Here is a 27,618-nt window from a genome sequence, read left to right as displayed (position 1 = left end):
CAACCATGAGGTGCTATTCTTTTTTTCTTCAATAAGGTGCTATTCTTAATACTGTATATTTTAAATCCAGTGAGGGCTCATAGTTCCAGGTAAACTGGGGTTACACAGAGAGGAGAGGGAGAGGAAGAGAAAGAGAGGTGAAGATGGAGAGAGAGAGAGAGAGAGAGAGAGAGAGAGAGAGAGAGAGAGAGAGAGAGAGAAAGAGAAAGAGAGACTCGGGAGGGGAGGGGAGAGGGGGAGATAAGTGAGGAAGGTGGAGAGAGGTAAGGAAAAGAAAGAAGGGAGGGGACAGGGTGATTAAAGGTGTGCACCAACACACGCTGCACACTTTTAGTGTGTGTGTGTGTATTCATCTGAGTCTAGGTGCACACAGAAGTCAGAGAAGTTACGATGCTCTGGAGCTGGAGATGTACAGGGTGTGAGCCTCTGACATGGATGCTGGGAATCAAAATGAGGTCCTCTGGGAGAGCAGTAAGTGCTCCTAACCACTGAGCCATCTCTTTAGTCAGCCCGAAGAACTTCCTAAAAACAGTATTCAGTGTGAATATACTGATGAAGAAACACTTAAAACTTTGAAATCATTGAGTAACAGTACAACACTGGTTAAAGCAGAAAGATCAATTTGTGTACTTTCCATGGATACACAGGAAGAACATAAAAGAAATGAAGTAAGCATGTCCTTACTCAGTCTTAACCACTCCCACCGGTCTTCCCACTTGTCAATCATTTCTTTTCTTTTCTCCGTCAACTGCAGTAACTTTTCCTTGATCTGCACAAAAACAAGGGCCTTAATTAAAATATTGCACCTTTTGTTTGTCCCAGGTGAGTGCTTTATACAAGAAAATTTCTTTTCCCCTAAGCTGCTAAGTATCAGCTTAAATGTATTATTTCATGTCTTGGGAGTGGAGAGAAGAACACAGCTAGTTTTCCAGTAGGGGTGGGAGTTCTAGTCAAAGCTGCCTGAGCTGAGGTAGCAGACTGTGTGCCGCCTCACTACTCTGGGGCTCCCTGAAACGTAATGTCTATGAAGAAAAGGACAGTAATACTGATAAAGCCTTGGCTTTTCTGAGAGACGTCCACTCCTGTGAGGAATGCTACGGGAGGGACATCAGTGCCACCGTCCTGACCAGGGCTGCAGCCATCCACCAATGAGGCCAAAGGCAACAGAGTTAAGTGACAAGCCAGAGCCATCCCACAGAGGCGTTCACAGGCTGTTTCATACCTGGAACCCTCAAAAATTATCTCTGGCCAAACAAATACTGGGTTTGGGTCTACAGTTTTATGTAACAGTTATTCTAGGCAGACAGAATAATCTTCAAAATGATGCAAAGAAGTGCACTCGCTCACGTGTATTGTAGGCCCTGTACTCAAGCACAGTTACACAGAAGCAAATTTTAGAAAAGCTGCAACTACAGCGACACGTGGACTTGGCTTTTGTCATTCCTTACTATAGTGCAACAGTGGTTTACCCTGTGTCAGGGATCACACGGGGTCCAGAGATGTTCTAAAGCTATGAATAAATCCTATGCCATTTTACATACTGTATCTAACCATCTATGGATTCTAGTGTTCACAGAGGTCCTGGAACCAATCCCTGTGGATTGTGGGAGACTTCAAAGACACGGATGCAAAATAAAATCACTTTACATGCTAACACTGGCTGAGTTCATGTCAGGTCCCAAAGCAAAGCAGCATCCTACCTCCTCAGAAGCATAGTGTTTCCTTGCCAGCAGGGATTTCCCAAGTTCAATGCAAGCTGTAAAACTGTCATTACGAGCATCGATTTCCGCTTTGATACCTTGATGATTATTCATTAACAGTTCAACAGATGACACATCCCTATAAGAAAGTAACATCTCCTTTGAGAGACGAAGCTCTTCAAATAAACATGTAGGTTTTAAAACTCATAATTTGAAGGAAACTGACAGTCTACTTGTCTTTTTTAGGGCTGATTTGCAGCTCAAACTCAGGCCATGTCCCTCAAGCTCAGGACCAGCTAACTCCGTAACGCTCAAAGAAAGGCATCATCAAGTGCATACAAGAAAACCACTGGATTTATGTTTGTATCTCTACCCTTAAATGCAATGCAGGCAGACAGTCCTTCAAGAAGGCACAAAGGCAGTTCCAACAAAGAACAGCCTGATGGGACAGGCTGATGGACAGTTGATGTCCTTGAGACATAGATGTGGAGGGAAGCACTGGGGAAGCTGAGGTCTCTACTCACCTACTAACAGCTTCACTGCTTTGAAAGAAACCAAACTAAAGGGAAGACACTCATCATTTCAGTTCCAGATACTTGAAACAAACCTTGAGGGTGAATATCACCGCTGTGATATACATGGAAACAGAGACTTTACTATAACAAAGATACAGAAAAATAATCCCAGAAAGCCTGGTGGGAAGGTGCAGGTGAGTGTGCAGCATGGGGGTGTGGGAGTGAGAACCTAGAGGAAATGAACACTACCAAGGCTCTTCGTTCCACGGCAGCGTGTGTGGTAAAACAGAAGCAGTGGAGCTCTCTTCTCAACACCACACCTTTGTGGCGGGGAGGGAGCCTTACCGTGGTTTCTCCTGGGCCTCGATCTGCCGGATGACATCTTCCATCCAGAGCATGAGGTCACGAACCATGCTGAAGAAGCGGAACTTGTCGCCTGTGTCTACCAGCCGCACCCTGCGACCCTCACAAGCATCCAGCAGGGACTTCCAGGCTTCCAGGACCTCGTTCTCACGCTTCTGGATGTCGTCAGCCTTGTCCCCTGCATAGGCTGCCTGGAGGCGGGCTGCATCCTCCTGCAGCTGCCTCACCTGCAAAGCCACAGGGGAGAAAAGCCAGGTCTCACTACTGTGGCCTTGACACCATCACCCCTTCGTTCCTTCCCTACTGTTTCACCTTAAACAGCAATGGGAAGAAGCCATAGGTTGCTGGTCTGTGCCTCTTAACAAGCTCTTGTTTCACTGGGTAGAGCCAAGTCACAAAACCCCAAACCTAATGAACTCCGTTATTAAGTACTGTTCAAACAATGAAAGACATAAAATGCTGCAGGAACACAGGGAAGTCCCATAGCCCGGGATGCACAGACAGACCTGAGTAGGGACACATCTAGATATATTCCAAGATAAGAAAGAGCTTGACTGGCTGGGTGTGCTGGCACACACCTATAATCCCCAAACTTAAAAGGCAGACACCAGAAGATTGAGTTCAAGGTCATCCTCAACTATACAGTGAATTCCAGGCCAGCCTAACTTTTAAATAAGTGGGAGTCGGTGGGCTGACAGATAGGTAAAGGCACTTGACACATAAGCCTGTTGATGCCAGGTGAACAATGGAATACACAATGGTAGGAGGAGACCACCACAGAGCTGTCATTTGACTGACAGTCATGCATGCCCCCACAGCACATCAAATATTGTTTCAAAAGTACAGACAGTATGCTGAACACTACTTTCTGTGTCAAAGGGTGAAAAACAGCCTATCACGTTAGATAACGATAGAGGTTTGTCATTACTGAGGAAACCAGTGGCTATTTTATACTCTTTTCTTCCTCTTCCTCCTCTTTCTCCTCTTCCTCCTCTTTCTTTTTTTTGGAGACAGGGTCTCACTATCTAGCTCTGGCTGAAACTCACTATGTAACCAGGCTGGCCTCAAACTCAGAGATCCATCTGCTTCTGCCTCCCGGGTATAAGGACTAAATGTGTGTACCACTTCACCCAACTACCTTATCCTTGGGTGTCCATCTTCACTGCGTTGTACATGAAACACTTAACCCATTAGCAGTGCTATACATCAGGACTCACGTCTGACACCATCTGGTGATAAAACTATGACCAAAGTCTACAGTCCTGGATAAGCCTTTCATGACAATGCCAGGTGAGACTCTTCCAGGGACAATGAGATGGGGCCACCCAATGCTACGATATGGGAGAAGATGGATTTTTTTCTTTTTGGTTTTTCGAGACAGGGTTTCTCTGTGTAGCCCTGGCTGTCCTGGAACTCACTCTGTAGACCAGGCTGGCCTCAAACTCAGAAATCCGCCTGCTTCTGCCTCCCAAGTGCTGGGATTAAAGGCGTGCGCCACCACTGCTTGGCTGAAGGTGGATTATTTGACCCTTAATTGTACAAAAGGACTTTAAGCAGTGGCAAGACCATGGAGTTTCTAAAAAAACATACACAGAAAAAAAATCAATGAGATTTGGTTTGCATGGTGATTTGATTTCCATGTTCTATGGTTCTTTGAGAAATAGTCTCTAATTCTGAATTACACTTAAGTTATGCAAATCAGATTATCACAAGTAGTAGGAAATTACTTGAAAATCAATTTCCTTGTCTTCCAAGTTCTCATCTCTTGTGCCTCTGGCTGTTTTTTTTATAGGGTTTCCCAGTGAGAAGATGGGAGCAGAGAGCACAACGAAAGCTCACACAAGCAGAGTTAAGGACCACGTGGCCACCCAAGACTGCTCCTGCTCTGTATGGATACTGGTGGGTCAGTGCCTGCAGGAGGGCCACACATCCTTTTATTGCTTTACAGTGAATATGGTGAGGCAGGTGGAATCCAACAGACTTGAAAGGTTAGTTTTTTGGCTGTGGGTATTAAGCCTCAACAGTCTCATGAGGCAAAAGTATTTAATGAAAAAACAGGGAATGACTCTCTTTCTTAAGCATCCTATAGTTTTAAAAGTAAATGGAGAAAGGCCTAGCTCTTCATTGTCTCTAGACTTCTCAACAGCATCCCTTGGCATTTGTTAAAAACAGTAACAGGGATACATTCACAGATCTGACCATGTTACAAGTGTCATCTCAATCCTCAAAGCAGCAGGAAAACCAGGCACAGAGAGGTAAATTAACTCACGGCCACAGAGAATGTGAGATCCAAGACTCTAGATGGCAGTCAAAGACACCAGTAGTCAAGAGGAGCCCTCTACACTGAAGTGATGTAGGTGATGCTCACCTGAACCCACCTGGGCCAAGTCTAGGCCTTTGTCTCAGGAGAGGGGCTAAGTATTTACTAGAACATAGCCTCTGCCCACTCACTTTCCCATTGGGTTCTTTATCCTAAGACTGCACTCATATCATAACGGAGACCACACAGCCACAAAGTCGAGAATATACTCCATCTGGCCTTCTGCTGACTGTGCAGATCATTTTCTCAATAAGCAAGAACAGAACTCCTGACCTTCTCAGGATTAAAAAAATTAGCCAAAATCGGCTTCTTCTCTGGGAACATCAACTTGGAGGGAAGAGGTGACCATTTTTCAACTGGAAGAACTAAGACTTATGAGGAAACTAGTGATCAGAAGGCAAAGGGGAGATGGAACACACTATCAAGTCTCACTGTTCCCCTGTGCTCTCAACATCCTCAAAACTGTGTTAGTGCTAAGCCATTTCATAGAGTGCTGGAGCTAGAAGATCAGGTATGTCCAAGTGTGAGGGTTTCGTCTCTACTAGGCAGAAGATGGGACCACCTGAGAAAAGGAAGTGGCGAGAGGGAGCATGAGGTGAGCAGTGGCAGACAGGGGAATGATGAAAAAAAATCATTTATCAAAATGACATGAGATTTCTCACTTCCTATGCTAACATGAAGAATTAATAAGAACAATCAATGCAGAAAAATAAACCTGTGTTCAAATGAAGTGTTCAAATGAAGACATACGGATTTCCCTTTAGGGATGGCTGGTGAAAGACAATGAGGCACTGTTCTCAAAGTGATCCTGATGGTCACATTAGCACAACAGCAACTTGTATTGAGGCCTTATATGTGCATCTGCTTAATTTAAGTACCAGCATGTTCATTTAACATTATTTGCAAGTGTGACAAATTTAGAACTGTATAGGCTACAAAGCTTTCCTGGGTGGGGCGTGCACGTGTGTGCATATGTGTATACACATGTGTTTAATCTGAGTTATCACTTCAGGTACATTCTGAGGAGCCAAGAGCTAGAGAGAGGCTCAAGATGTACACAGATACTGTCTAAGGAGACACCCTTGCCCTGGGCAGCTCTACCTACCTGAGTGCCCAGAGCTTGGATGTCATGCTCAAAGGTGGTGTGCATTCTCTGTAAAGTCTCCACGGTGTTCTGATCTCTTCCAAGCTCCTCAGGGAGTTTCTTGTGTTTGTCTTGGATGCGGCCAAAGATCTCCTTGGCATCGTGGTAAAACTTATGAAGTTCATACGAGGCAGCAAGAATCTGTGTTCTCGTGTCGATGAGCTCCAGCAGGTCAGCCCAGGCTTCATTGAGACCATCTTTCCACTCAGCAATGGTGGCAGCGTCTGAATGTCCAGAGTTGATGAGGTCATCTGCCATGCGATTAACTGCATCCACACGCTCCTGCCCAATGTTTCCTGTGTCTCGAGCAAATTCTCGGAACCGTTCTTGTAACATCTGAAATGGGATGCACACAAAGAAATCACTGAGACCACCGTGGAGCTTTTACAGCCCATCACATGAATGCTGCTGGAAAGAAACTGCCAAGTGGGAGGCACAAGTTGAGACTCGAGCCCTGAGAACCACAGATTTGTACTGCAGCACCTGTGCTGTCTGCCTGTGGCGAGGAATGCCAACGCATGACAAAGTCACCCAACAAAAGCAGCAAGTCGAAACCACACCCATGACCTCACAGCCTGGGCATGCCAACACTTTCCACGCCACCACCCACTGTCCCAAAGTACTTGCCGTGACATGCTCATAGTCCTGTCCCAGCTCATGGGAGCCTGCGACCACCTCCCTCTCAGCAATCCACTGTTCCAGGTCATCGACCTCCCTGTTGAGCTGAAACAGCCTGTGCCTCTCATCAAGTTTTCCTCTCCTCTCCTCAGCAAGGTCCTTCAGGCCGGCATACAGCTTGTCGACCTTTGACTGCCGCATACTAATACGCTCACTGAAAAGGAACCAGCAGTGAGGAAGAGACCTCAATGTCTTCTTCTGAAGACACACAACAGAGTGAGGATAATATAAGCGTTACACCAAAAATTCCCCAAAGAAGCGTCCGTTTAAAACCTACTTTGTCTAAAAAACAAAACTATGAATAGCTTCCATTTCAAATGACAAAGAGTGAATAGAGAAACAAAATTATTAAGGCAAAGGCCACCCTGATTTTTTTCCCCGATGCTAAAAGTTAAATGTGAAATATTGGAGCCATCTTCCATTGCCAGAAGGCACAGGCTGTCCACGAGTGCTCTTCTCTGGCCTGTGCTGCCCTTGCTTGCTGGGCTGTGGCCCTTCCTTGCTAGCAGAGCTGGCTCTGTCTGCTCCTCTTTCCTCAGTGTAGCTAGGAGATTGAATCCTTGAATTTGTCACCAGAATTACATCTCATGGTAGGAGAGGGAGAAGGCTGTGCTGCGGCCTATTCTTTCTTAGGAATGTAGTTATGAACACCCTAAAGACCCCCTCATGTACCAACAGACCCACCGACCTTACCTTTCTCAGCCTGTCGTACATTGGATAAACACCCACACCAATTCCTTTTCTTCCCGAGTCCTAAAAGGTGGCCCCCCAAGCAAGCCTAACAGGAGCTCTTCTCTCCCAGTTACCTCAGCCTGGGGACCAGAGAGCTTACTCTCTCACGTCTTCCCTGTATTCTGGATAACCACTGTGCAGGAGTTAGGAAGTGCTAAAATCTTGGTTTTGTGAAACCCATTTTACTTCATAAGCTGAGGCAGTCTTGTCTTAGTTCTCTTCATTCACTGCTTTCCCAAACTGACAGTTCTTTCTTTCTTTTCTTTTCTTTTCTTTTCTTTTCTTTTCTTTTCTTTTCTTTTCTTTTCTTTTCTTTTCTTTTCTTTTCTTTCTTTCTTTCTTTCTTTCTTTCTTTCTTTCTTTCTTTCTTTCTTTCTTTCTTTCTTTTTTTCCTTTTGGTCTTTTTTAGACAGAGCCTCATTATATAACCCTGTCAAGCCTATAACTGGCTATGTAAACCACAGTGGACTTAAACTCAGAGATCTAAGTGCCTCTGCCTCCCAAGTGCTAGGATTAAAGGCGTGCGCCACCACACTTGGACTAGACGACTTTTTCAACTTAAATATGAACCTCCATTACTTCTGTTAGCCAAATATACTTAGTGTATATACACACTAGTGATCTTTCAACTGGGTCTTGGCCAACATGAGAAAGTTAACACGAGGTAACTGTTACTCAGAGCAGCTCCTTCCCAGCATACCTAAGCTCTTAGGTCAGTGACCTGCCCTCCTACTACTGTATGATGAATGGTGCCACCTTCACTGAGGAAGCCTGGGTGGCCTCATTCTCAAAGTGTCACTCACCTTTCGGGATGGCTGTCAGCCACCAGCGCCCGACTAGTCTTGGAGAGCTGGTGTACTGTCTCTGCATAGTCCTCAACAGCTTGTTCCAAAATCTGGTGCTTTTTCAACATGGAGACAGCACTCTGCTCATCCTGCGAAGAAAGAGACCATCAAACCCACAGCCAGACGCTATGCCTGAGGTGATAAATTAACTGCACCATGGGGTGGGACAAGAGGAAGGATCATCAGAAAGAAAGAAACAAACCAAAACAAAACAAGTATGATATAGCCACGAACGCAGACACAGCCGAGTGCATTAGCAGGGACTAACAGAGGCCTCTGCAAAGGGGAACATGTGCTATGACCAAGGCTGCTGTAAGGTAGAGGGGAGCCTGGTAAGCTAATCAAGCTAAGAACCTCAGTTTGTTCTGTATCTGCACCGCAACATTCTATAGCCTTCAAGTACCTTTAATGGTCTTCAAACCATTTTGTATGTTGGGGAGCCTATGTGATTCAATGAATGATTCTAGAAGGCATGGTAGGACATGCCTGTAATCCTAGTAATTGGGAGGCCAAGGAAGGTAGGTCTCTGTGAGTTCAAGGCCAGACCAGCCAGGGCTACATTAGTGAAGCCCTGTCTCAAACAAGCAAAAATTGTGTGTGTATACATACACTTTATGTGTGTAAATATTTAAAGATATATATTTATATAAAATTTATATACAAACACATATAACATCCATCCATCCATCCATCCATCCATCCATCCATCCATCTTAGCTAAACACAGTACATCTACTTATAATCCTAGTAGACAGCCTAAGGCAAGAGAATCATGAGTTGGAAGCCAGTCTGGGCTACATATTAAGTTCCAGGCCTGCATGTGTGTTACACACAGGCTTTATTTCAAGGGACACAGCAGCCAGATTGTTGATGCCTTTCTTTACTTTTCTGCACCTATAGGCAGCAGGGGGAATAAAGACACTATGTAGCTAGGACTGGAGTAGGGCACTCTTCTGAGGCACATCTCCTGCTGCTTCCTCTCCTGGGAGTTGGGAAGCATCTCTCACCTTGGCCTTCTCCTCAGACATCATGTACAGTTCCTGTTCACTCATCCATGCCTCTGCTTCAGCTGCATCAAAGTAGTATTGCTGGGCCTTGTGTGCCTCCTCGAGCCGTCTATGGCGTTTCTCAGTTTCCTCGATGAGGAGGCCCCACAGCTGCTTCAAGTCAGCGAGCCTCTGCCTGATAGCCTCAGCATTGAGACTGCTGCTATCTGTGATGATGTTTTGACTCCTCTCGAAGATGTCATCAATACGAGGCTGGTGTCCCTGAATTTCTTTCTGGAGGGTCTGTGAAAAAGAGGCAAAAACAGTTTGCTAAAAAGCCATGGCCTGGTCCTCATTTTGAAATGTTGGCACTAAGCAGAACTCACAAACTTTGGAAAGCCTCTCACTTGGTCTGCGTTATGATTCAGTCGTTTATCAGGCACAGCTAGCCTTGGCAGAATGCTTACCTGGTTTTTCTTTATTAACAGCTGCACAGTTTGAAGGTTATGGCCATGATCTGTGGAAGTTGCCAAAGGCATCCTCTCGCCAACCCACAGCTAGAAAAAAATAGAGAAGAAGAAGTGGTCAGGACCATGTGAAGAATAAAGAAATGGTCCAAGTAAGAGCATAAGGGGGACAAGGGGAACTCTGGGGAGGAAGGCCTAGCTGTCCTCCAGAGGGGCCAGGATAGACTCTTGGACACGAGGCAGGGGTTAGTCTTCACACTTACTCCATCCTTGGTGTTGGACATGCTGTGAGCCCTGTGGTTAGTTTAAGTCCGATTCTAGTGGCATTAAAATCCTGGAGTGTCTTTAGAATTCCAGAAAGAAGAGAGTGCATTTGCACGTGTGCGTGTGAGGGGACAGAGAGCCACAGTGTGAAAGGTGGGCTTTGAGGGCTCATGTCAATGACACGGTCCGAGGTAACACAACAGGAACGCGACCGTCTGCTTCAGGACGCTGCGCGGGCTACTCACAATCTCATCCTCCACATCTCTGTTGAACTGGTGGATCTCCTTGGAAGCTAACAGGTTATGCTTCCTCTCGTTCAGGGGCTCCAGGAGCTCCATGAACTTGGTCTGCACAGTGATGCGTTTGCTGTCCACCTCGTCTGTGCTCTTCCCCTCCTGACTCAGGGCCTGGGCTTGGCTCTGCAGTTCCTCGATCTCCTTCTTCCGCACTTCCATCTGATTCTCCAGCATCTACGAGAGCAAGTGTGCATCAGAGCCAGAGGAAGCAGACTCCGCTTGGAATTGTTTTGGGCACTGGCTAAGATGGAACACTGAACTGAGGAAGAGAAACTTATACAGCAGACAGGCTAAGGCATGGCGTGCCAGTGAGTACTGGAGCTCACCAGCTGATGTTTAAATTGAAACAGCCAGTCTCTGGGGACCTGAAAGCTTGAAGTAACATTAAACTTTCATCAGGAACTCAGGGAATAGAAAGACAGGAACACAAGAGTTATTTATGACTACATAGAAGTCAGTTTCTCTATCAGAAAAGGGAACACTCTTGAGGGTCCAGTTCTTTCTGGTGAAAAACAGTATCTTCATTTCTTCAACCAGAGATATGACTAGAATCACGCTAGAAAATGAGGGACAACAGCCACTCACTGAAGGAAACAGGCAAAAGTGGAAACAAGTGTTCACTGAGGTTCAGCTATCACACCCACCACACCACACAGCACACTGGGTCACAAACCCTGGAACTGGTGTCTGAGGCTAACTGTAACCTTCTAGGAAGAGGCAGCAGCTACAACTAAACACCACCTGTCTAAATTCATTAATGCACAGCAACTCCAAGAGCAAAGTAGCCAACCTTGTAGCAAAAAGGTGACTGTCCTTTTGGATGAAAAAAAAACCAGGCTCAGCACTCAGCCAAGACTGTTTCGGCAGTGACTAGTTCTAAGTAAAACTGCAGGGCTTAGGAATTATTAATAAATACTGCCAAGTTAGGAAAGGAGCCACTGGAAAAGTGGACCACTGCTATCTTTAAAAGGGGACAGTGTAGCAAGATGTGGGACTGGGAGAGGCAGGTCAATCTCCGAGTTTGAGGCCAGTATGGCCTACACCCACACCAGCACTGTTTCAGGACAAGCTAGGACTATGGATCCTGTTTCAAAAACCAAACCAAACCAAACCAAACCACCAAAATCCAAAAGGCTGTGTGTGCATGTTTGTGACTGTGTGGTTGGCTGAGTATATCACATATGGAGACCAGTAGATAAGTACCAGTGATATTCTTAGGAATGTCACCCACCTTCTCTTGAACAAGGTCTCACTGGCCTGGAGCTGATCAAGGCTGGACTACATGGTCTGTTTCTGCCTCCCTAGCACTGAGATTAGAAGCACATCCTTAGTTTATAAGGAAAACAACTTTACTGACTGAACCACCTCCTCAAACTATACCACCGATGTGGCCTGTGTGCCACATGTATGTATGTCTGTGTGCCAAGTGCATTGGAAGCCAGAAGGTGCTGGGTCCCCTGAAACTGGAGTTGCTAACAGCTGTAGATGGGTGCTGGGACTTGAACACAGGTCCTCTAGAAGAGCAGCTGTTGTTCTTCACAGCTGAATCATCTCTCAGTTCCTGATGATTGATTGATATATTTCTTTTTTTTAAAGATTTACTTAGTTTATTTATATGAGTACATTGTAGCTGTCTTCAAACATCCTAGAAGAGGGCATTAGATCCCATTACAGATGGTTGTGAGCCACTATGTGGTTACTGGGAATTGAACTCAGGACCTCTGAAAGAATAGTCAGTGGCTCTTAACTGTTGAGCCACCTCTCCAGCCCATATCTGATGATATACTTTTAATACAACTGTTTTCTCATTAATTCTGAGTAAATTCACCCGCCCTTAGAATCACCTATCACAAAATAAACAATGTTTATTTCCTTTACCATCTACCAAGTAGATAGTAATTCAGAGTAGAGAGCCAACATTTCAGTTCAACCATCACCAACTTAAGACGGAAAGAATAAATATGATTACTTTTATTCATATAGATGAGTATTTCACTCGACCACTGAATGGTAATAATATTCATCAACTAGATGTTAAAAGAAAATGTTCTTGTGCACAGACACTCAACAGTTTTACTGATTATAGTCTTTCTAGTTGACTCTGACAAAGTCTACTGCTGGCAGGTCAAGCACTTCTCTGGTGTTAAAATCCCTTCCCATGGAAGAGGAAAGGCAAAGACTCTCGATCCGTAAGGAGGAAGAGGAAAGCCATGAAGTGGCCATAGCCCAGATAGAATACTGCCTTGCCCACTTGCCTGCTGCTTTTTCAGCAGAATATTGACGCTGGTGAGGTCTTTGCCATAGTCGTCAGACTGAATCTGGCTCTCTAGGCCATGCAGCCATTTGTCGAGATCTGCGCAGCTCTGTGTGAACAGCTCAGCCTTATTGGCATCAAAGAGCCGCTGGGCCTTGGTCTGAGTGGTGGACTCGAGGACTTCCCACATCTTATGTAAACCACTGAGCTTCTCCTTCACCACGGCTTCTGTTTCTGGCTTTTCTGAAATAAGCTGCATTCCTTCCTGGAGAACACAAACCAGTGAGGTTAAAAAGAAAGTTTGCAAGAAAATAAATGCCACTGTGAAAAAAACAACCTCCAACTCTGAGACATTTGATCTGTGACTGACCCACGCGCACCCCCAGTCCCTACATTCACCCAGGAAGTTACCGCTCAGTAAAATAAACAGTGGTCCTGTGTACATACGCTGCCCTTTGGGGCGATGTAAGCAATTAAATGTTGCATGCTCTAACAGTTTCAACTGGGGCAATTTATTGTTAATAACCTACAACTTCACACTCTAAAGACCATATGTAACACAATTTTAATTCTTAGGAGTCTGACAGTGAAGGGACAGGAGCATGAGAAACACACACTGTACAGATAATGTGAATACACACTGCAAGGATTAACATAGTTAGTGCCTGGTATACATTAGTTATACTACCCCCAGCCCCGACACAAGAATTAAAACATACAGCATTTTAAAATTTATGTAACTGTATCTGATAAAACTACCCATAGAGCAACACAGGTTTATGGCTGTGGCCATGAGGAAGGGAGGGGCATGGTCCATCCATAGCGACTGATTGCCTGGTAGCCACTAAAAGATAAACCAAGCCACATGTTTGGGTCTCTGCTTTCTGCCCACTGTGGGACAGACGTCAGAAACTGTAAGTGGGAGCAGGGGATTGCTACTGCGTAACTTTTGTAAATGATGACATAGGACTCTACCCCTAAAGAAAAGGAATTCATTCCTTTCTCTAACTCCTCCACTGGGGACCCTGTGCTCAGTCCTAGGGTTGGCTGTGAGCATCTGCATCTGTCATACTCTAGCAGAGCCTCTCAGGAGACAGGTATATCAGTCTCCTGTAAAACAATAACTTGAAAATTAGCAGGCAAATAGATGGAACTAGAAAATATCATCCTGAGCGAGGCAACCCAGTCACAAAAGAACACACATGGTACACACTCACTGATAATTGGATATTAGCCCAAAATCTCAGAATATCCAAGATACAACTCACAAACCACATGAAGCTCAAGAAGGAAGACCAAAGTGTGGGTGCTTAAATAAAATATCCAATAAAAATAAAAAATAAAAATAAAAAAAGAAGAAAAAGAAAAGGAATTCATTTCCTCTCCTTCCTCTTCCCTAAGTGTTTGTCTTTCTCCTTACCAAGGTCACAATGTGGAAAGGAGGGTGAGAGAGAGGTCTCACCAAATAGTTTGACCCACCTTCTCAATTTTGTCAAGCCATTCTTTGTTGGATGCAAGTTCTGCCATAAATGCTTGATGCTTTAACCATTTACTATGCAGGTTTCTGGCTTCATCATAGGACATGTCCTGAGCTGTAAGCATCTTTTCATTGATCCAGAGGGACAGCTAGGGTAGAACAGTAAGACGTTTTAGAAGCCATCATCATAGACTTAACCTTTTACTCCTACCCATAAAGGATTACATTTGTGGTATGTTACACTTTCCATGTCAACGGACAGGCAAATACTTTGCTTTGCATCTCTGACCCACCTTGTAGCCAAGTCTGATACAAATGGTGAACCTAACATTAAACCCAGAAAAATAAAAACTCCAAAGCAGCTTTTAAACTCAACAGCACTCTTGACCGGCTTTCCCTAAAAAGCTTGTGTTTGTGGTTTTGCTCCAACTAGTTGAAAACACAAGCTGTTTCCTTCCCAGCTATCTGTGACAGCTATAGTAGGCTAACCATGACTGTCATTTAATTCATCTGGCAACTATACATTTTAAAACAATCTGCACAGTAGTGGTGATGTATGCGTCTAGTTTCAGTGCTTGGAAGGCAAAGGCAGGTGGATCTCCTTGAGTTTGAGGCCACCTTGGGCTACAGAATGAGTTCCAGAACAGCCACAGCTACACAGAAAAACTCAGTCTAGAAAAAAACCAAGAACCAAACAACACACAAACCCGCTCATTTGTCTACTGGGTGATGTGTGGGAATGTCAAAGAACACAAACAACTTGCTCACCGTGGAGCTAACGCGGCACCACCACCCATTCTTCATCTCTGTTGATTCTAAACACTTTCACCTGTTCTTCTGTAGCTTCCAGCCCTCTAAGGAACCTTCCATCCAGACTAAGAATACTTCACAGCACCTGACCCCGAGACCAACCACATATACTAGAAAATGGATTCTTGAAAGCCACACAGACTAAAGTGAATTACGAGAGGCTTGAAATGGGAGTTGGCCAAACCATATCTCTTTCAGGCTTTTAACCCAGGTCAGCCCCTGCTTGTTCCGGCTAGCCTACAAGTGAAGGCAGAGATATCCAATGGAGTCTACACACAGCTGGATTACAAGTGTCTTCAGGACCATCTAACTTCACTTGGGTGGGTGACAGTGAACGTCCTTTTAAAGCAGTGACTGCTGCTCACTGTGAATTTGCACCTAAACGTCTTCATGGTTTCATGTCTCAAAGTCTACAATGGCACAGGAGACCAAAGAAGCCTTTACAGTATTTGCGTTTCCAAAGCTTTTTGTTAACATCCTGGTGCTGCTGGGAAAGGCTTCCCCATATATTTGCTTCAACAGCAGTGGGTCTGTTCTTTATAAAATGTCAAGGAGGGCAAAGCAGGTCACAAGAGAACTGCTGACTTTGAGACTGGATAAAAACTCTAGGTACTGGCTCCATCTTTCTTGTGCTATTCATCATGAAGGAGAACCAGCAGGGGCAAAGTCCAAAGCAAATCCTTTGTAATGGAAGACCACTGATTGGTCAAAAAACAATAAAAATAGTACACTTTCAACTTTAAAAGAACGTAACTACTTCCCAGCAATCTAAGTGGCTACAGTGTGACATACTAAGGCCGTTTGTCCAATCTAAGAAAAGAGATGAAAGAAAACCAAATGATAAAAATCCCTCTGTATAGCGCAGAGAGGTCTCCTAAAATAGAGGGTATTTGTTGATCAAAAGTGCCAGGGACATACACATATTTTCACTATTCATAACACACAGGTAGGATTGTTTTTTTTTTTTTTTTTTTAAAAAAAAGGAGAAAGCACTACATAAAAATTACACTTATAAACCAATACGCTCTCTGCTCACCATACCATCCTACAGCACAGTGCAATGCTTGCAGATCCGGAGCCAGCTAGCCCTCCAGCCCTCCGTCACCATTCCAGAACTACAGCTAAGTGGTCACTGCGGGCACTCACAGAGGTCAGGTCAGAACACACTCATTCTCTGCAGAAAGTGTCCCCTGTGGATGTTCCTTATCCCATTTTGGGGTTCTAAGGGAATTTATTCTAATAAACTACAGAGGACTGAATTCCACTGTAGTTCTCTGGCAGATGAAGAAATAAAAAGACTTATCTACATTTATTCTATGTTTATAAGTGTTTTCTCTACATGTACAGCTGTGTAGCATGTGCTGGCAGCACATGCAGAAATCAAGGAAGGGGTCAGATTCCCATGGAACTGGAATTTCAGGCAGTTTTGAGTGTAACTGAACCTGAATCCTCTGGAAGAGCGAGCCAGTGCTCTTGATCACCAAGCATCTTTCTAGCGCCTATATCTCTGGTTTTAATATATAGACACAGTTTCATCAGCATTTAGTAAGTTGCTTCCTTCCATGGTGTTTAAATGTGCCTTATTTCAAGGAGTTAAATGCTTTTCAGGTATTTCTGGACGTCACTGCTCAGTAGAGTTCTTTGAAATGATGGAAAGTCTGTCTGTGTGCGTCCAACATGGTAGCCAGCAGTTCTTTGCGAGAAGTATGGTCTGAATTTTAACTTAAAATGAAACAGCCGCATGTAGCTACTTTAAGTATAGCCCTACTCCACACTATCCTAAAATGCAGATGAACGGACAATCTAAACTGCTGGTGCTATGTACGGCTGGTTCCTCCAGTGGGCCCTGTGGTGCCCTATCCCATAACCACAGACACCTAAGACTACTACTTCTCTGATTTCACGATTCAGTCACTTTTCTCCACTGCTGGCTGGCTACGGTGGGGAGCCACAGAGGAGGACTGAGAGGAACGCACCTCTTGACAATCTTGCAGGAACTTCTGTAGATCACGGTTATCCTTCAACCTCATCAAAAGTTCACTGGCTGCTTCTCGGTTCTTCCTATGTCTGCCAAAAGAATTAAATCATTTAAAAATAATTAGGTGTAGAATTAGCTGATTTCTACCCTGGGTTTGTGTGTGTACTGAGAAGTGTTTGCTTACACTTTGTAAGTATTTGACAGAGGCAAGATAGAGAAATTTTAGCATCCTGCAAATGGGTAAGCCACAGTAGGTACAAAAGAGACCCAAATGTCTGTCAAAACATACAGTAAGATAATGATAGTCACTGCATACATTTAAATGAATCTAATTCTAGAAGAGAAGATCTGAGTGTGCACTGTGCACAAGACCCTGTTACTGAGGATGTGAAAGAATTTGAAACTTATTTCTCTAGAAACTCATACAAGTTTAAAAAAATATACATAATATATAATTCTTGGGCCAGAGAGGTGACCTATTAGTTAACAGCACTGAAATAAATAAACAATAAAAATAAGTCATGCAGTTAATCTTTTATTTTTTTAAGACCAGGCTGGCATTGAACTAACAAAGGCCCGTCTCTGTCTTCTGAGTGCTAGAATTATAAGTGTGCACTACCACACCCTTGACTATCCTTAAGAAGTATTTTCTGATACGTTCCTATCTTGGGAAGTCACCACACCAAACACCATGAACGAAAAAGTTCAGACCTATGTGGTCACATGCTTACTCAGTTCTACTCTTGACAGAGCAGCTCAAGTCTCCAGAAACTGGACCAGCAGAGTGAGTCCCAGCAGAGGGTTACCAAGGCAACCAAGGCTGCTGCTCCGTGGTAAACATCAGCAAGTACGCACAAACACAGCCACCGCAAGAAAGCCTGGCTCCACTGAGGCTGTGACGTGCAGGGCTGACGTGGAAGATGGGGTTAAAGCTCAGGTCTACAGTAGAGGTGCAGGGAAGCTGCTGGATGGAGCACCTGCCTACCTAGCATGCAAGACCCTGTTTACTCCTTAGCAACACACAGAATGGCGAGGTGGTGCGTGCCTATCATCTCAATACTACTTTAATTTTTAAAGATTGTGGGACTTTTAATATAATATTGCTTTATACTGTCATATTAATATTAGCATGGCATTTTAAAGACCACAAGAAAGAGAGGTTATGGCTTAACAAGTGATGTGTTTGTGTGTCAAGTTCAAAGGGTGTCAAGTGTGCTGGCTAGTTATGTTAACTTGACACAGGCTAGCTAAGTCACTTGGAAAGAGAGACCATCAATTGAGATAAACGCCCCATCAGACTGACTTGTGGGCAAGCTTGTGGTACACACTCTTGATTGATGGCTGATGTGGGAGGGTCCACCAGCTCAGTATGGACAGTGACACCCCTGGGCTGATGTTCCTGGGTGCTATAGGAAAGCACACTGAGAAGCCATGAGGAGTAAATTAGTAACCAGCACTCCTCTATGGCTTGGCTCCAGTTCCCGCTTTAACTCCTTATCCCAACTTCTCTAGAGATGGACAACAAGCTGTAAGCTGAAAAGAAACCATTTCCTCCCCAAGTTGCTTTTGGTCACGTTATTTTGTCACAGTGACCGAGACCCTGACTACAACAGAGGGATTTTCCTATCAAGCTGGATAGAGGTCCATGCTATACTACCCTGTGCCTGGACACTGCTGCAATCTTCCCTTTGGGCAGGAGGCTCCCTCACATTTTCAGACTCTCAAGGTTGGTTTGGGGCTCTGATGTCACCTGCCTCCACATTTTCTCAGCATGCACATACTGTAACTTTACACTCCACAAGAAATCTTTGTGGAAGTGTCTTTGTGCAAGAGAATAGACCTGAAGGTTTAGATATTTATCTTGCATCTCTACAGACCCTGGAACTCCCAGATCTGCTCACATAAATCCTTTAGCTTTGGTTTTAAATCCAGAGGCCTTCAGGAATAATGAAGTGATACTAGAATCCAGTTTTGTTAGCTGTTAAGAACACAGGGATGCTGTGGAAAGCAATGGACTGTGGCAATAAGCAGCTCTTCTGAACTGCAAAAGACAGATGAAGAGCCCTGGTCTCAGTCTCTAAAGAAGACCTTAAATTCGATCCAGACTGCAGGCAAAAGGGAATCGTTCCACCAGAGGCTAACGGCCGTCTACATGAGCAACCCACAACTGACTCTCATCAATGCAGCTCAGCACTGAACTGCCTGCTCAGGCCTCCCACTGTAACCAGTACAGGGCAGGACTCAGATACACAATATAGAATACACACCTTTAGAAATTAGGAAGACAAGCTTTTAGGAGAGAGGAGGAAGAAGAGGAGATGATGCCCAACCCAATCTTGGAGAATGCCCTAGACTAGGAGAAAATGTCTTTTTCTATCATCATGGGGTAAGCCTATGGCAGCATCAGCCAAGCTACCATCGTGGGGTGTGCGGGAGGAGACTACGACAGCCATCAGCTACGCCACCATCGTGAGGTGTGCAGGAGGAACCTATGGCAGCATCAGCCATGCCACCATCGTGAGGTGTGCAGGAGGAACCTATGGCAGCATCAGCCATGCCACTATCGTGAGGTGTACAGGAGACTATGACAGCCATCAGCTATGCCCATTTTCTAATAAAGGGCAGATGCTGTTTCTCCACAGCTCTCTTCAGTGCTCAGGACAAGCAAGTCTCACCTTCCTCCTTTCCTTTCTCCTACAGGTGCCTGATGAGTGTCACATGGATGAAGGAGAATATGGTCTGGGCTAGGAAAACTCTTGGCTTTCAAGGTCCCCTCAGGTGAGTCGCCATGACAACTCTGCAAGAGTGCAGCTTATGGAGGATGGGCTTCCAGACCTTCTTTTGAGGACGTCTATAAACACTTCACAAGAATCACACTCAGGGAGCCATGCTGGGTAGGTTGATGCTATTCTGGTAAGTGCCTATATACTACTCACTGGGAAGCTAAAACCCAGAGTCCTACCTAAGGACTTTGGGTTAGTGGCTGGAAGTTTAACAGTCCAAGGGTATAGGACTTCAGTTCCAACATTCAAAATGCCGTACCTGTCGTCAATAGAATCCACCTTCTCCTGGATGCGGTCGGAGTTGATGTTCCCGTCGCTCACGAGTCTTCGGCCAGTCTCCACAACAGCATTGATCTTCTCCTCGTTGGCATCCATGGTGGTCATGAAGTCCTCCTGCTTTTTAATGGCTGCTTCAGCTCCTTCCAGGGTGGTGGGCATTTCGGTGTGAGCCAAAACATACTCCTTGTTTTAAAAGAGGAAAAACAAATCCAGAATGACATTACAGATCAACAAAGAAATTACTGTCTTACTTTATTTCTACTCCACAAAATAACTTATGAAGCGAGTAAAATTAAAAGTCTGACAGACAAAACACACACACACACACCCCCTAGCCCAAGGACAATCCATCAGTCTCTCCATTTCCCTAAGTGGTAAATGTTATATAAATAGGTTTTCCACAATAAGCAAAGCTTGGTCTGTCAGCTAGAAGAATCCTCTCAGGTGCACAGAAGCAGCAGCAGTCCCTCTACGCTCTCTCTTCAGACAGACTATAACTCTGACAGTGGAGGCCATCTATACTCTCCTCAGACAGACTATAACCCTGACAGTGGAGGCCATCTATACTCTCCCCAGACAGACTATAACCCTGACAGTGGAGGCCATCTATACTCTCCTCAGACAGACTATAACCCTGACAGTGGAGGCCATCTGCAGCTGCTTTTACTCCTCTCATCTTTGCTGTGCTATCCTTGGGTGAAGTTCTTGATCTTTCTAGAACAAAAAATAATCCCCCAAAACTTGCTCACTGTATTCTTTAAATTGGGCCCATGACCCACAGAACGTTGCCTAACTGAGAAGTTATATAGATTTCAGTGGTAATCATCACACTTTAGAAGGCAAAACAGCTTCCTCGGAAATGTTCAATTCTGGGTCTTCACACCGTGAGGGGTTTCAATGACACGAAGAGTTGGGGGTGGGAGGACATCTGTTACAAAATAATACATCTAACTTCACACAGGCATGGCTTAAGCCTGCTGCTTAGCCAAGTTTCCAACCTCAGCCAGGGCCTGTTTCACCCGGACGGAAGCCAGGTCCGTGTGGCGCATTACCTGGTTATTAAGAAACGCTTCGGCCTGTCTCGTGTCCCTCAGGAACTGCTGGTAGGCGTGAGACTGGGAGAGGAGGTTTTGCCTGTTCTCCCACATCTTGTGGAGCTCATTCCAGCCGGTGTCCAAGGCCTGCAACCGCTGCCGCAGAAACATGTACTGGGCATCAGTCTGTCCCTGGGTGACCATCTCACCCATGTCCCGCATCTTCTGGTAGTCTTCCTCATAATTGTCAATCTCATTTTTGATATTCTCGTGCTGTGTGAGAAGCTTCTCTGCCTCAGTCAGGGTGTTAGGCATGTCCTCTGAGGCGATAGCAGTTTGGGTCCTGGAGAGCCAAGACTGGAAGTCATCCAGGTCACGCAGGAACTGCTGCAGCTTGCTGGCCTCTCCCAGTGAGGCCTCTCGGTTCTTCAGGGTTGTCTTCATTTCCTCCCACACGTCACTGATCTCGGCCAGCCGAGACAGGATAGCTTGAGCCTGGTCAGGGTGCTCGGACTCCAGCTTCTCGGCTTCTTTCTGCAGGTCACTCAGCTTCGCCTCAATGGCTACCAAGTCTCGTTCCATGCCGGTCAGCTTGCGCTGCAGGGCCATGACACCTGCCAGGTCGTTGCCAAGGTCTTGGGTAGACTCGATGACCTTGGTCTTCTCCCGGATCCAGGATTTGGTTTCATTGCACTCGAGGTGGTAGTTCTGAATGCTCAGGGCAGACAGAAGTGCGTCCTTCTTCCTGTCTACCAGTTCTCTGAACTGACTCCACCTGTGACATAAACAGCAGTGTGAGAAGGGACACGGAACATACTGTGGATCCCCAGGCAAGCAGCCAGAGGCGAAGCTGCCTTGCTTCTCTGTTTTTACTTGTGTTTTTAAATCATGTCACCCAGTGAATGTCAATCAAATGGCTCAGTGCAGCGTAGTTGAACAGTTAGGACACATCTGTCCCACAGAGTCTGATGATTCGCTCATGCCTGCTGAACTCATCAGACACGCCTCAAAACTGCTCCAGAGGAGTATTTCCCCTAACCAAAGGCTGGTGGGAGGCTTCTGAATAACCTACTCAAACGTGTCTGCTCCACATAAAGACAGGGTCAGGACAGGATCTTCCCTGGTAACTGAGGCTTTTGCCAACAAATCAAGCTTTGTTACAGACCCTGCTCTAGACTTCAACTTAAAGGGACAGCACAGGTTCTATCTTGCTGTCTGTCTTCCACCATACTGGGTATAGGTCACCAAGGCTCTAATTTTAATTTGGGGAAAAGTTAGGTGCTGGGTAACTTTGACTCATGCCCTGAATGATGTAACCTCACCCTAAAAGTTGCCTCTTGCAAAACATGGATGAGGATACTTGGAAAAGCAGATGCCAATGCCATGACATCCATGCTACAAGGAAACTCCTGGCAGCAAAGCTGGGCAAGCACCCTCACCCTCACCAGAGCCACCTGGGGACAGCAGCCACCCCACTGATGCCATGCGTACCTCGTGTTGAGTTTGTCTTGCTGAGCTCGGATTTCCTTTTCACTGGGATGGCCACTGTGCATCAGCTGCCGTGCAATCTGGTTCACCACAGCAACCCGGGAAGCCTGGTTGTTCATTTCTGGTTCTAGGCTCTCAAATCTGAGAAAAGCAATTCAAAAGGGTAGTGACGCCGATGGCTTCTGTTTCAGTCCACAGCCTCGGCACCCAGGTAGGGGCTTCACTCACCTGTGCTGGATGACTTCCAGGTCCTCCAGCTTCTCTGGGATCTGCATGTTGTTGAGCCACTGCTCCTTCTCATCGATCCAGAGCTCGCAGGCATCAGCCTCGCTGAACATCTTGTACAGGGCCAGCGTGTCCTGCAGAGCCTGCTTCCTTAGCCGTGTTAACTCTGCCACCTCCTTGTAGCGCTCCTCAATTCCTGCCAGCCGGCCCTTCACATCTGGAGACTCTGCATGCGCCTGCGGAAGGGCGCCGGCCTGCTCGTGCAGCGTGTCGATAGTGGGCCTGTAGTTGGTGATCTCTTCTGCTACGTCCTTGTGCTTCTTGACCAGAGACTGTGTGGAGTACTCATCATGACCCACATCGTTGCTGGAAACAATCTTGAGTATATCTAACATCCAAGCATCAATGTCATCAGCATCAGCCTGGAACTGGTGCAGTAACGAGGCTTCCTCCAGCCGCTTCTTCCTGATGGCTGAGAGCTGCTCCAGGTTGGCCCACTGCTCCCGGATGTAAATGATTCTCTCTCGGATCTTTTCTGATCCGAAGTGTTCCTCTGCAATCATGTCTTCACCTTCTTTAATGGCCTGCTCAAAGTGGCCACTACGGCCGCTCATCTCATCCTCAAATGCCCGGTGCTTGCTCAGCAGGCGCATGACACTAGTCAAGTCTTTCCCGTAATCATCAGAGGACAGGATCTTTTCCTTCTCTCGTATCCAGCCTTCCTCTTCCGCCATCTCCCAGAAGAACTTCCAGAGGCGTCGGGACTCTTCCAGGCGAGCCCTACGCTCAGCTGCCAGCTGACAAAGCTCTTGATAGCAGAACTCCATGTGGGCAACACGGTCTCGGATTACCTGGGGGTCGCATGGCTTGTAGCCTGTTTTAACACCAAGGAAAGGATGCTGAGTCTCCAATAGTTCCCACTCATTTGCAGACAATAAGCTATGCTCCATGTTCTAGCTTGGCTCCAGTCTCAGCAGTGTCACATAAAAAGTAACAGGACACTTGCTGAGATCCTGACTAGATAGAACATGCTCTTTATATATGACAGGCACTGCTTTTTTGGCTCAACTGTAGACAAAGAGATCACTTATAAATCAAGAAAGCACATGTATCATATGGAAGCAAGCAGCTGTGTTTACTTAGTTCTTAAGAAGCAAGGCCCAATCCTTCTCAGCATCCTCAACAGCACGTGACTAGGTGTCAAAGCTTCGAGCTGCTAGAGCGACCACAGTAGGCTGTTAGTGCCCATCTTTAGTGAGCATGGACTGGAAACACTTTCACTGCCAGATGCCACAGCTCTCAAAACCAGATAGCATTTGAGTATTTAAGGAACAAGACACTGCCCTGACACATTATGACCTGGAGGCAAGCAATCCTCCCAGAAACGCGGAAATGGTGCGGTAACTTACAAGCCCCATTGTCACACACAATGGAGATAGTTCCACTGTTGAGGTGACAATGCCTAAAACAGTCCATTCTTACCTTCCCCATCTGTTGCAAACTTCTGGGCAGAGGCATTCACACCTCTTACACGTTCTGCTTGGATTGCAATATCTGCTTCAACTAGGGCATGCTTCTGTAACAAGTCTTCAACACCAAGCAAGTGCTTGCCATAGTCTTGAGACAACAATAGCACCTGTGTACAAATGGCAAGAGAAATGACACCTGTGAATACAACTTATTTCAGTGTATCAGCAGACTTTGCATCCTTGCTGTACCATCCCTCTGGTTTGTCACTGGCCACCTTTGGGCAAGACAATGCCAAATAAGTCAGAGAAAAACAAACATGAGACCCAGATCAGGAGAGACACAGTGAACTAAAGACAATGTGCCTAGGCAAAAGCAAGTAAAATTCACATTAAAAACACAGAAGGGGGGGGGGTCCTCTTAAGGGACCCTCCCCCAAGAGCCTTTATGCTATATCAATAGGAGATCCTTTATATAATCAATAGGAGAATCTACTTAACAGCCCGTATGCCACATCTTTACTCAACAGGGAGACATGATCAGGTGGCACGTCTCTAACTAGTAAGAACACAGTCAGGTACCACATTACCATTTTGAACTCACTGGAATTTTCCTGTTCTTCATTCAACTTGCAAGTTTTTCTCCCATCTATCATTCCACATCACCCTCAGATATAATTTCTATTTCATTCATAACAGTTCTTAGGAAACTATGTTAACCTGAATTATGTGCATATTATGACTTATAAAGTGAACATTTCTATTTTAAGAGGTCAAAGATCAAACCTAGTAACACTGTTAAGTGTGGGGCAATAGCAGAGGGGAACTGAGTCATAGCTGATCTTGTCCCTCTGTCACCAGAGCTCATGAGGCAAGGAACAGGTAAAGACTGACATCCAGGGGCAGAGTTCTCTTACATAAGAAACAGTGTTCTTAGAAAAAAAAGAGGATAGTCTAAACACTATTCCCTTCTGTTCTTAGGGATAAAAGTCTTCCAGCTCAAAAACTGCTTAATAAAGATGGTTCCCTCTGGTCTGCATCCGAAGAAACCAACAGGCACAGGGCTGTGACACAATGGTATCACTTTAGGCTCAGAAGTGCCAGGGATAGAGGAGAAAGCACAAAGCAGCACTGCAGCCATTGTCACCCAGCCCCACAGCAACCTGCACACACCTTACCACACCCCAGCATCTGAGAGGCCCCAGGCAGACTTAAGTACTGGCTCCATAAAGAGACAAAGAAAGTGGGTTTGAAGGGGAGGAAGTGATACAGTACCAGGCTCTGAATTCTAGCTTCCTAGCTCCTGGCCTGTGCTGATCACCACCCTACCACCTGCATACATGATCCTAGAACAGTATCACTAATACAAAGATCACTGAACATATTAACAATGAAAGAGAAAATCACAATGATTCTTCACATTGGAATATACTTAAGATGGATCTAAATCACTGCATCAGATCTGGGCTATAAAGTGGTCTTGTTTACAACTTTTCCAGCGCTCATCTCATTGATGTGGTAAGCTAGCCAACACTGTAGCCTCAGTTTGGCTCTGCAGAAGAGCGTACTGGACAAAGGGCACTAGTGCATAACTTCCTCCCTCAAAGAAAAGATCTGACTGAATCAGTTCTGGCCTCCCTGCTTTCTTTTTTTGATCACATGTTACCTTCATTTCATCCATCCAGTCCATAATATAAAGCATTTCCTGGAATATCTTTTGCAGCCCCAAGTTCATCTCAAGACGCTGCCTCCTGGCCCTGAGCAGTTCCAGCAAGTATTCCCAGAGCCGGATGACATTGTCCTTCCTCGCCGTGATCCGCTTGATGTCATGGTAGTTCTCTGCTTCCAGCTCCCTGGCCACAGCCACCACAGCCTGAACTCGTTCTTCGTACGCAGCGATGTCTGTCTCAATGGCCTCATGCTTTTTGGTGGCGGCCTCAACTGCAGGAAGGTCAAATCCAAAGTTGTCCTACAGAGGGACAGAAGAAAAAGAAACGTAAGTCACCTGGACGGGGTGGGGTGGGGGGGCACAACACAGTACATAAGCTGACTTTGCCACTGGTTTCTCACTGCCCTAGGACCCTTACAAACTCCTGGTGAGTTCAGACGTGTTCCTAACAGTACGTATTCTCACTCTGCGGTTGGCCTACCACCTGACTGAAGATGCTGAAGTAGGAAGGACTTTGTCAAGCCAAGAGAAAGAAAGTTGCTCTTGTATTTCATGACCGGTGTCAACGCCTTGAGAGGATGGTTGGTCAAACACTGAGGGAAATGAGGGGAACTTTTAAAGCTTACATGAATGTGAACGTTTCAGTCATAGGCTCTGAAAACAAACTGCTCAAGTTCCTTCCAAGTCTATGACAAGTTAGACAAACAGACAAGAAAGTGTATCAGAAAGTTTAAACATCCTCTTTGTGCAAGTGGAAGTGACGGCTGGTCAGCAACTTCCCAATACTGGACGTTGTTAGGTGCTGTCCTGACCTCCAAAGCCTCCTGGGGAGGGCTAGCCTTGCTTGGCTACTTCAGAAAAACTTGCATTAGTAATTTAGACAGAACCTGAGACACAAGACGCTGGTTTTCGCTCAGCCATGTCTCCCTCATAGCTGCCTTGCGATCGAATCTGCGGGCGAGTTGTTCCAGTTTTTCCTGCCGTATGAGCTCATTCCGCAGAGCCAGTTCTCTCTCATGTTCTGCTTTTTCCAGTCTTTCCCAGGCCTGAAGAAATTAAAAAAAAAAAGAAAAGAAAAAAGCATGGTTTCCTGAAACATTCAAGGAGCTGTCCTTGACTACAGTAACAAAGAACCAGAGGACTTGACAGGGAAACTCCATTTCCATCCTTAAGAAAAAGACCTTTTCTCCCTCAGCATGGCCTCAGGGGAACACACTGTTGTTCAAAGCTCCTGCGTAAGCTTGGAAACAAACCCTTTCAGGGTAAGGAGCACCACCCGCACATCTAAGTAGCTCTCATGATATAAAAGAAACTGACTCTCTTTAGGTCAAACATATTAGAGATCTCACTCCACCCAGAGCCACATTTTAAAAAATTCACATGCCCGAATTTTTCTTTCAAAATCCTGACTGCTCACATTAAGTCAATCTTTAAAAAAAAAAAAAAAAAAAAAAAAAATCTAATCATTAAATGCTCAAAGGATTCTGGGTACAAATGAACAGTTCTACATTTTTTTCTAATTTTCATTTGGAAATAATACCCACAGTACAAGTCTGTGCTTGCAGGCATGCGAGGCACAACATCTATGCCATTCCAAGCACGTGGAATCAGATCCAGCTCCTCTCTATGCAACAGGAAGACATTTGAGCTGAGTGCTTCACATAACGAGGATTAAGCTGAGTATCTGGGTAACAAGGTAAACTGTGAGCCAAGGCTGCTGACACAGTCTTAACACCGCCCGCAGAGCCTCCGTGGACTGACCTATTACAACTCTCTGCTGGACCTTCTGCTACTCCTACCGTCTACAGGGGGATGCTGGGAGTGACCCTGGCATTTTCCTGCCCT

The 27,618-nt window shown here is 45.5% G+C and overlaps 1 protein-coding gene across 2 annotated transcripts in view; it reads right to left on the bottom strand.

The window, feature by feature from the left end:
• The window catches only part of Sptbn1 (spectrin beta, non-erythrocytic 1), a 159,646-nt gene that overhangs the window by 13,019 nt on the left and 119,009 nt on the right, over positions 1 to 27,618 (bottom strand). For both annotated transcript variants that reach the window (XM_076937963.1, XM_034508259.2), the window contains 19 exons: positions 26,661 to 26,819; positions 25,771 to 26,073; positions 24,121 to 24,274; positions 22,642 to 23,512; positions 22,417 to 22,554; positions 20,944 to 21,700; positions 19,872 to 20,074; positions 16,828 to 16,918; positions 14,044 to 14,190; positions 12,566 to 12,829; positions 10,260 to 10,484; positions 9,751 to 9,840; positions 9,305 to 9,586; positions 8,256 to 8,386; positions 6,670 to 6,874; positions 6,004 to 6,378; positions 2,561 to 2,805; positions 1,701 to 1,839; positions 685 to 769 (listed from right to left, as the gene is read on the bottom strand). In XM_076937963.1, the coding sequence (XP_076794078.1) occupies positions 685 to 769; positions 1,701 to 1,839; positions 2,561 to 2,805; positions 6,004 to 6,378; positions 6,670 to 6,874; positions 8,256 to 8,386; positions 9,305 to 9,586; positions 9,751 to 9,840; positions 10,260 to 10,484; positions 12,566 to 12,829; positions 14,044 to 14,190; positions 16,828 to 16,918; positions 19,872 to 20,074; positions 20,944 to 21,700; positions 22,417 to 22,554; positions 22,642 to 23,512; positions 24,121 to 24,274; positions 25,771 to 26,073; positions 26,661 to 26,819 (4,864 nt within the window). The remainder of the gene's footprint in view (positions 1 to 684; positions 770 to 1,700; positions 1,840 to 2,560; positions 2,806 to 6,003; positions 6,379 to 6,669; positions 6,875 to 8,255; positions 8,387 to 9,304; positions 9,587 to 9,750; positions 9,841 to 10,259; positions 10,485 to 12,565; positions 12,830 to 14,043; positions 14,191 to 16,827; positions 16,919 to 19,871; positions 20,075 to 20,943; positions 21,701 to 22,416; positions 22,555 to 22,641; positions 23,513 to 24,120; positions 24,275 to 25,770; positions 26,074 to 26,660; positions 26,820 to 27,618) is intronic.

Source organism: Arvicanthis niloticus, chromosome 7, assembly GCF_011762505.2.
Source record: "Arvicanthis niloticus isolate mArvNil1 chromosome 7, mArvNil1.pat.X, whole genome shotgun sequence".
NCBI classification, from domain to species: Eukaryota; Metazoa; Chordata; class Mammalia; order Rodentia; family Muridae; genus Arvicanthis; species Arvicanthis niloticus.
Note: the sequence above shows the minus strand (reverse complement) of the source record. Positions and strands in the feature narration are given on the sequence as shown.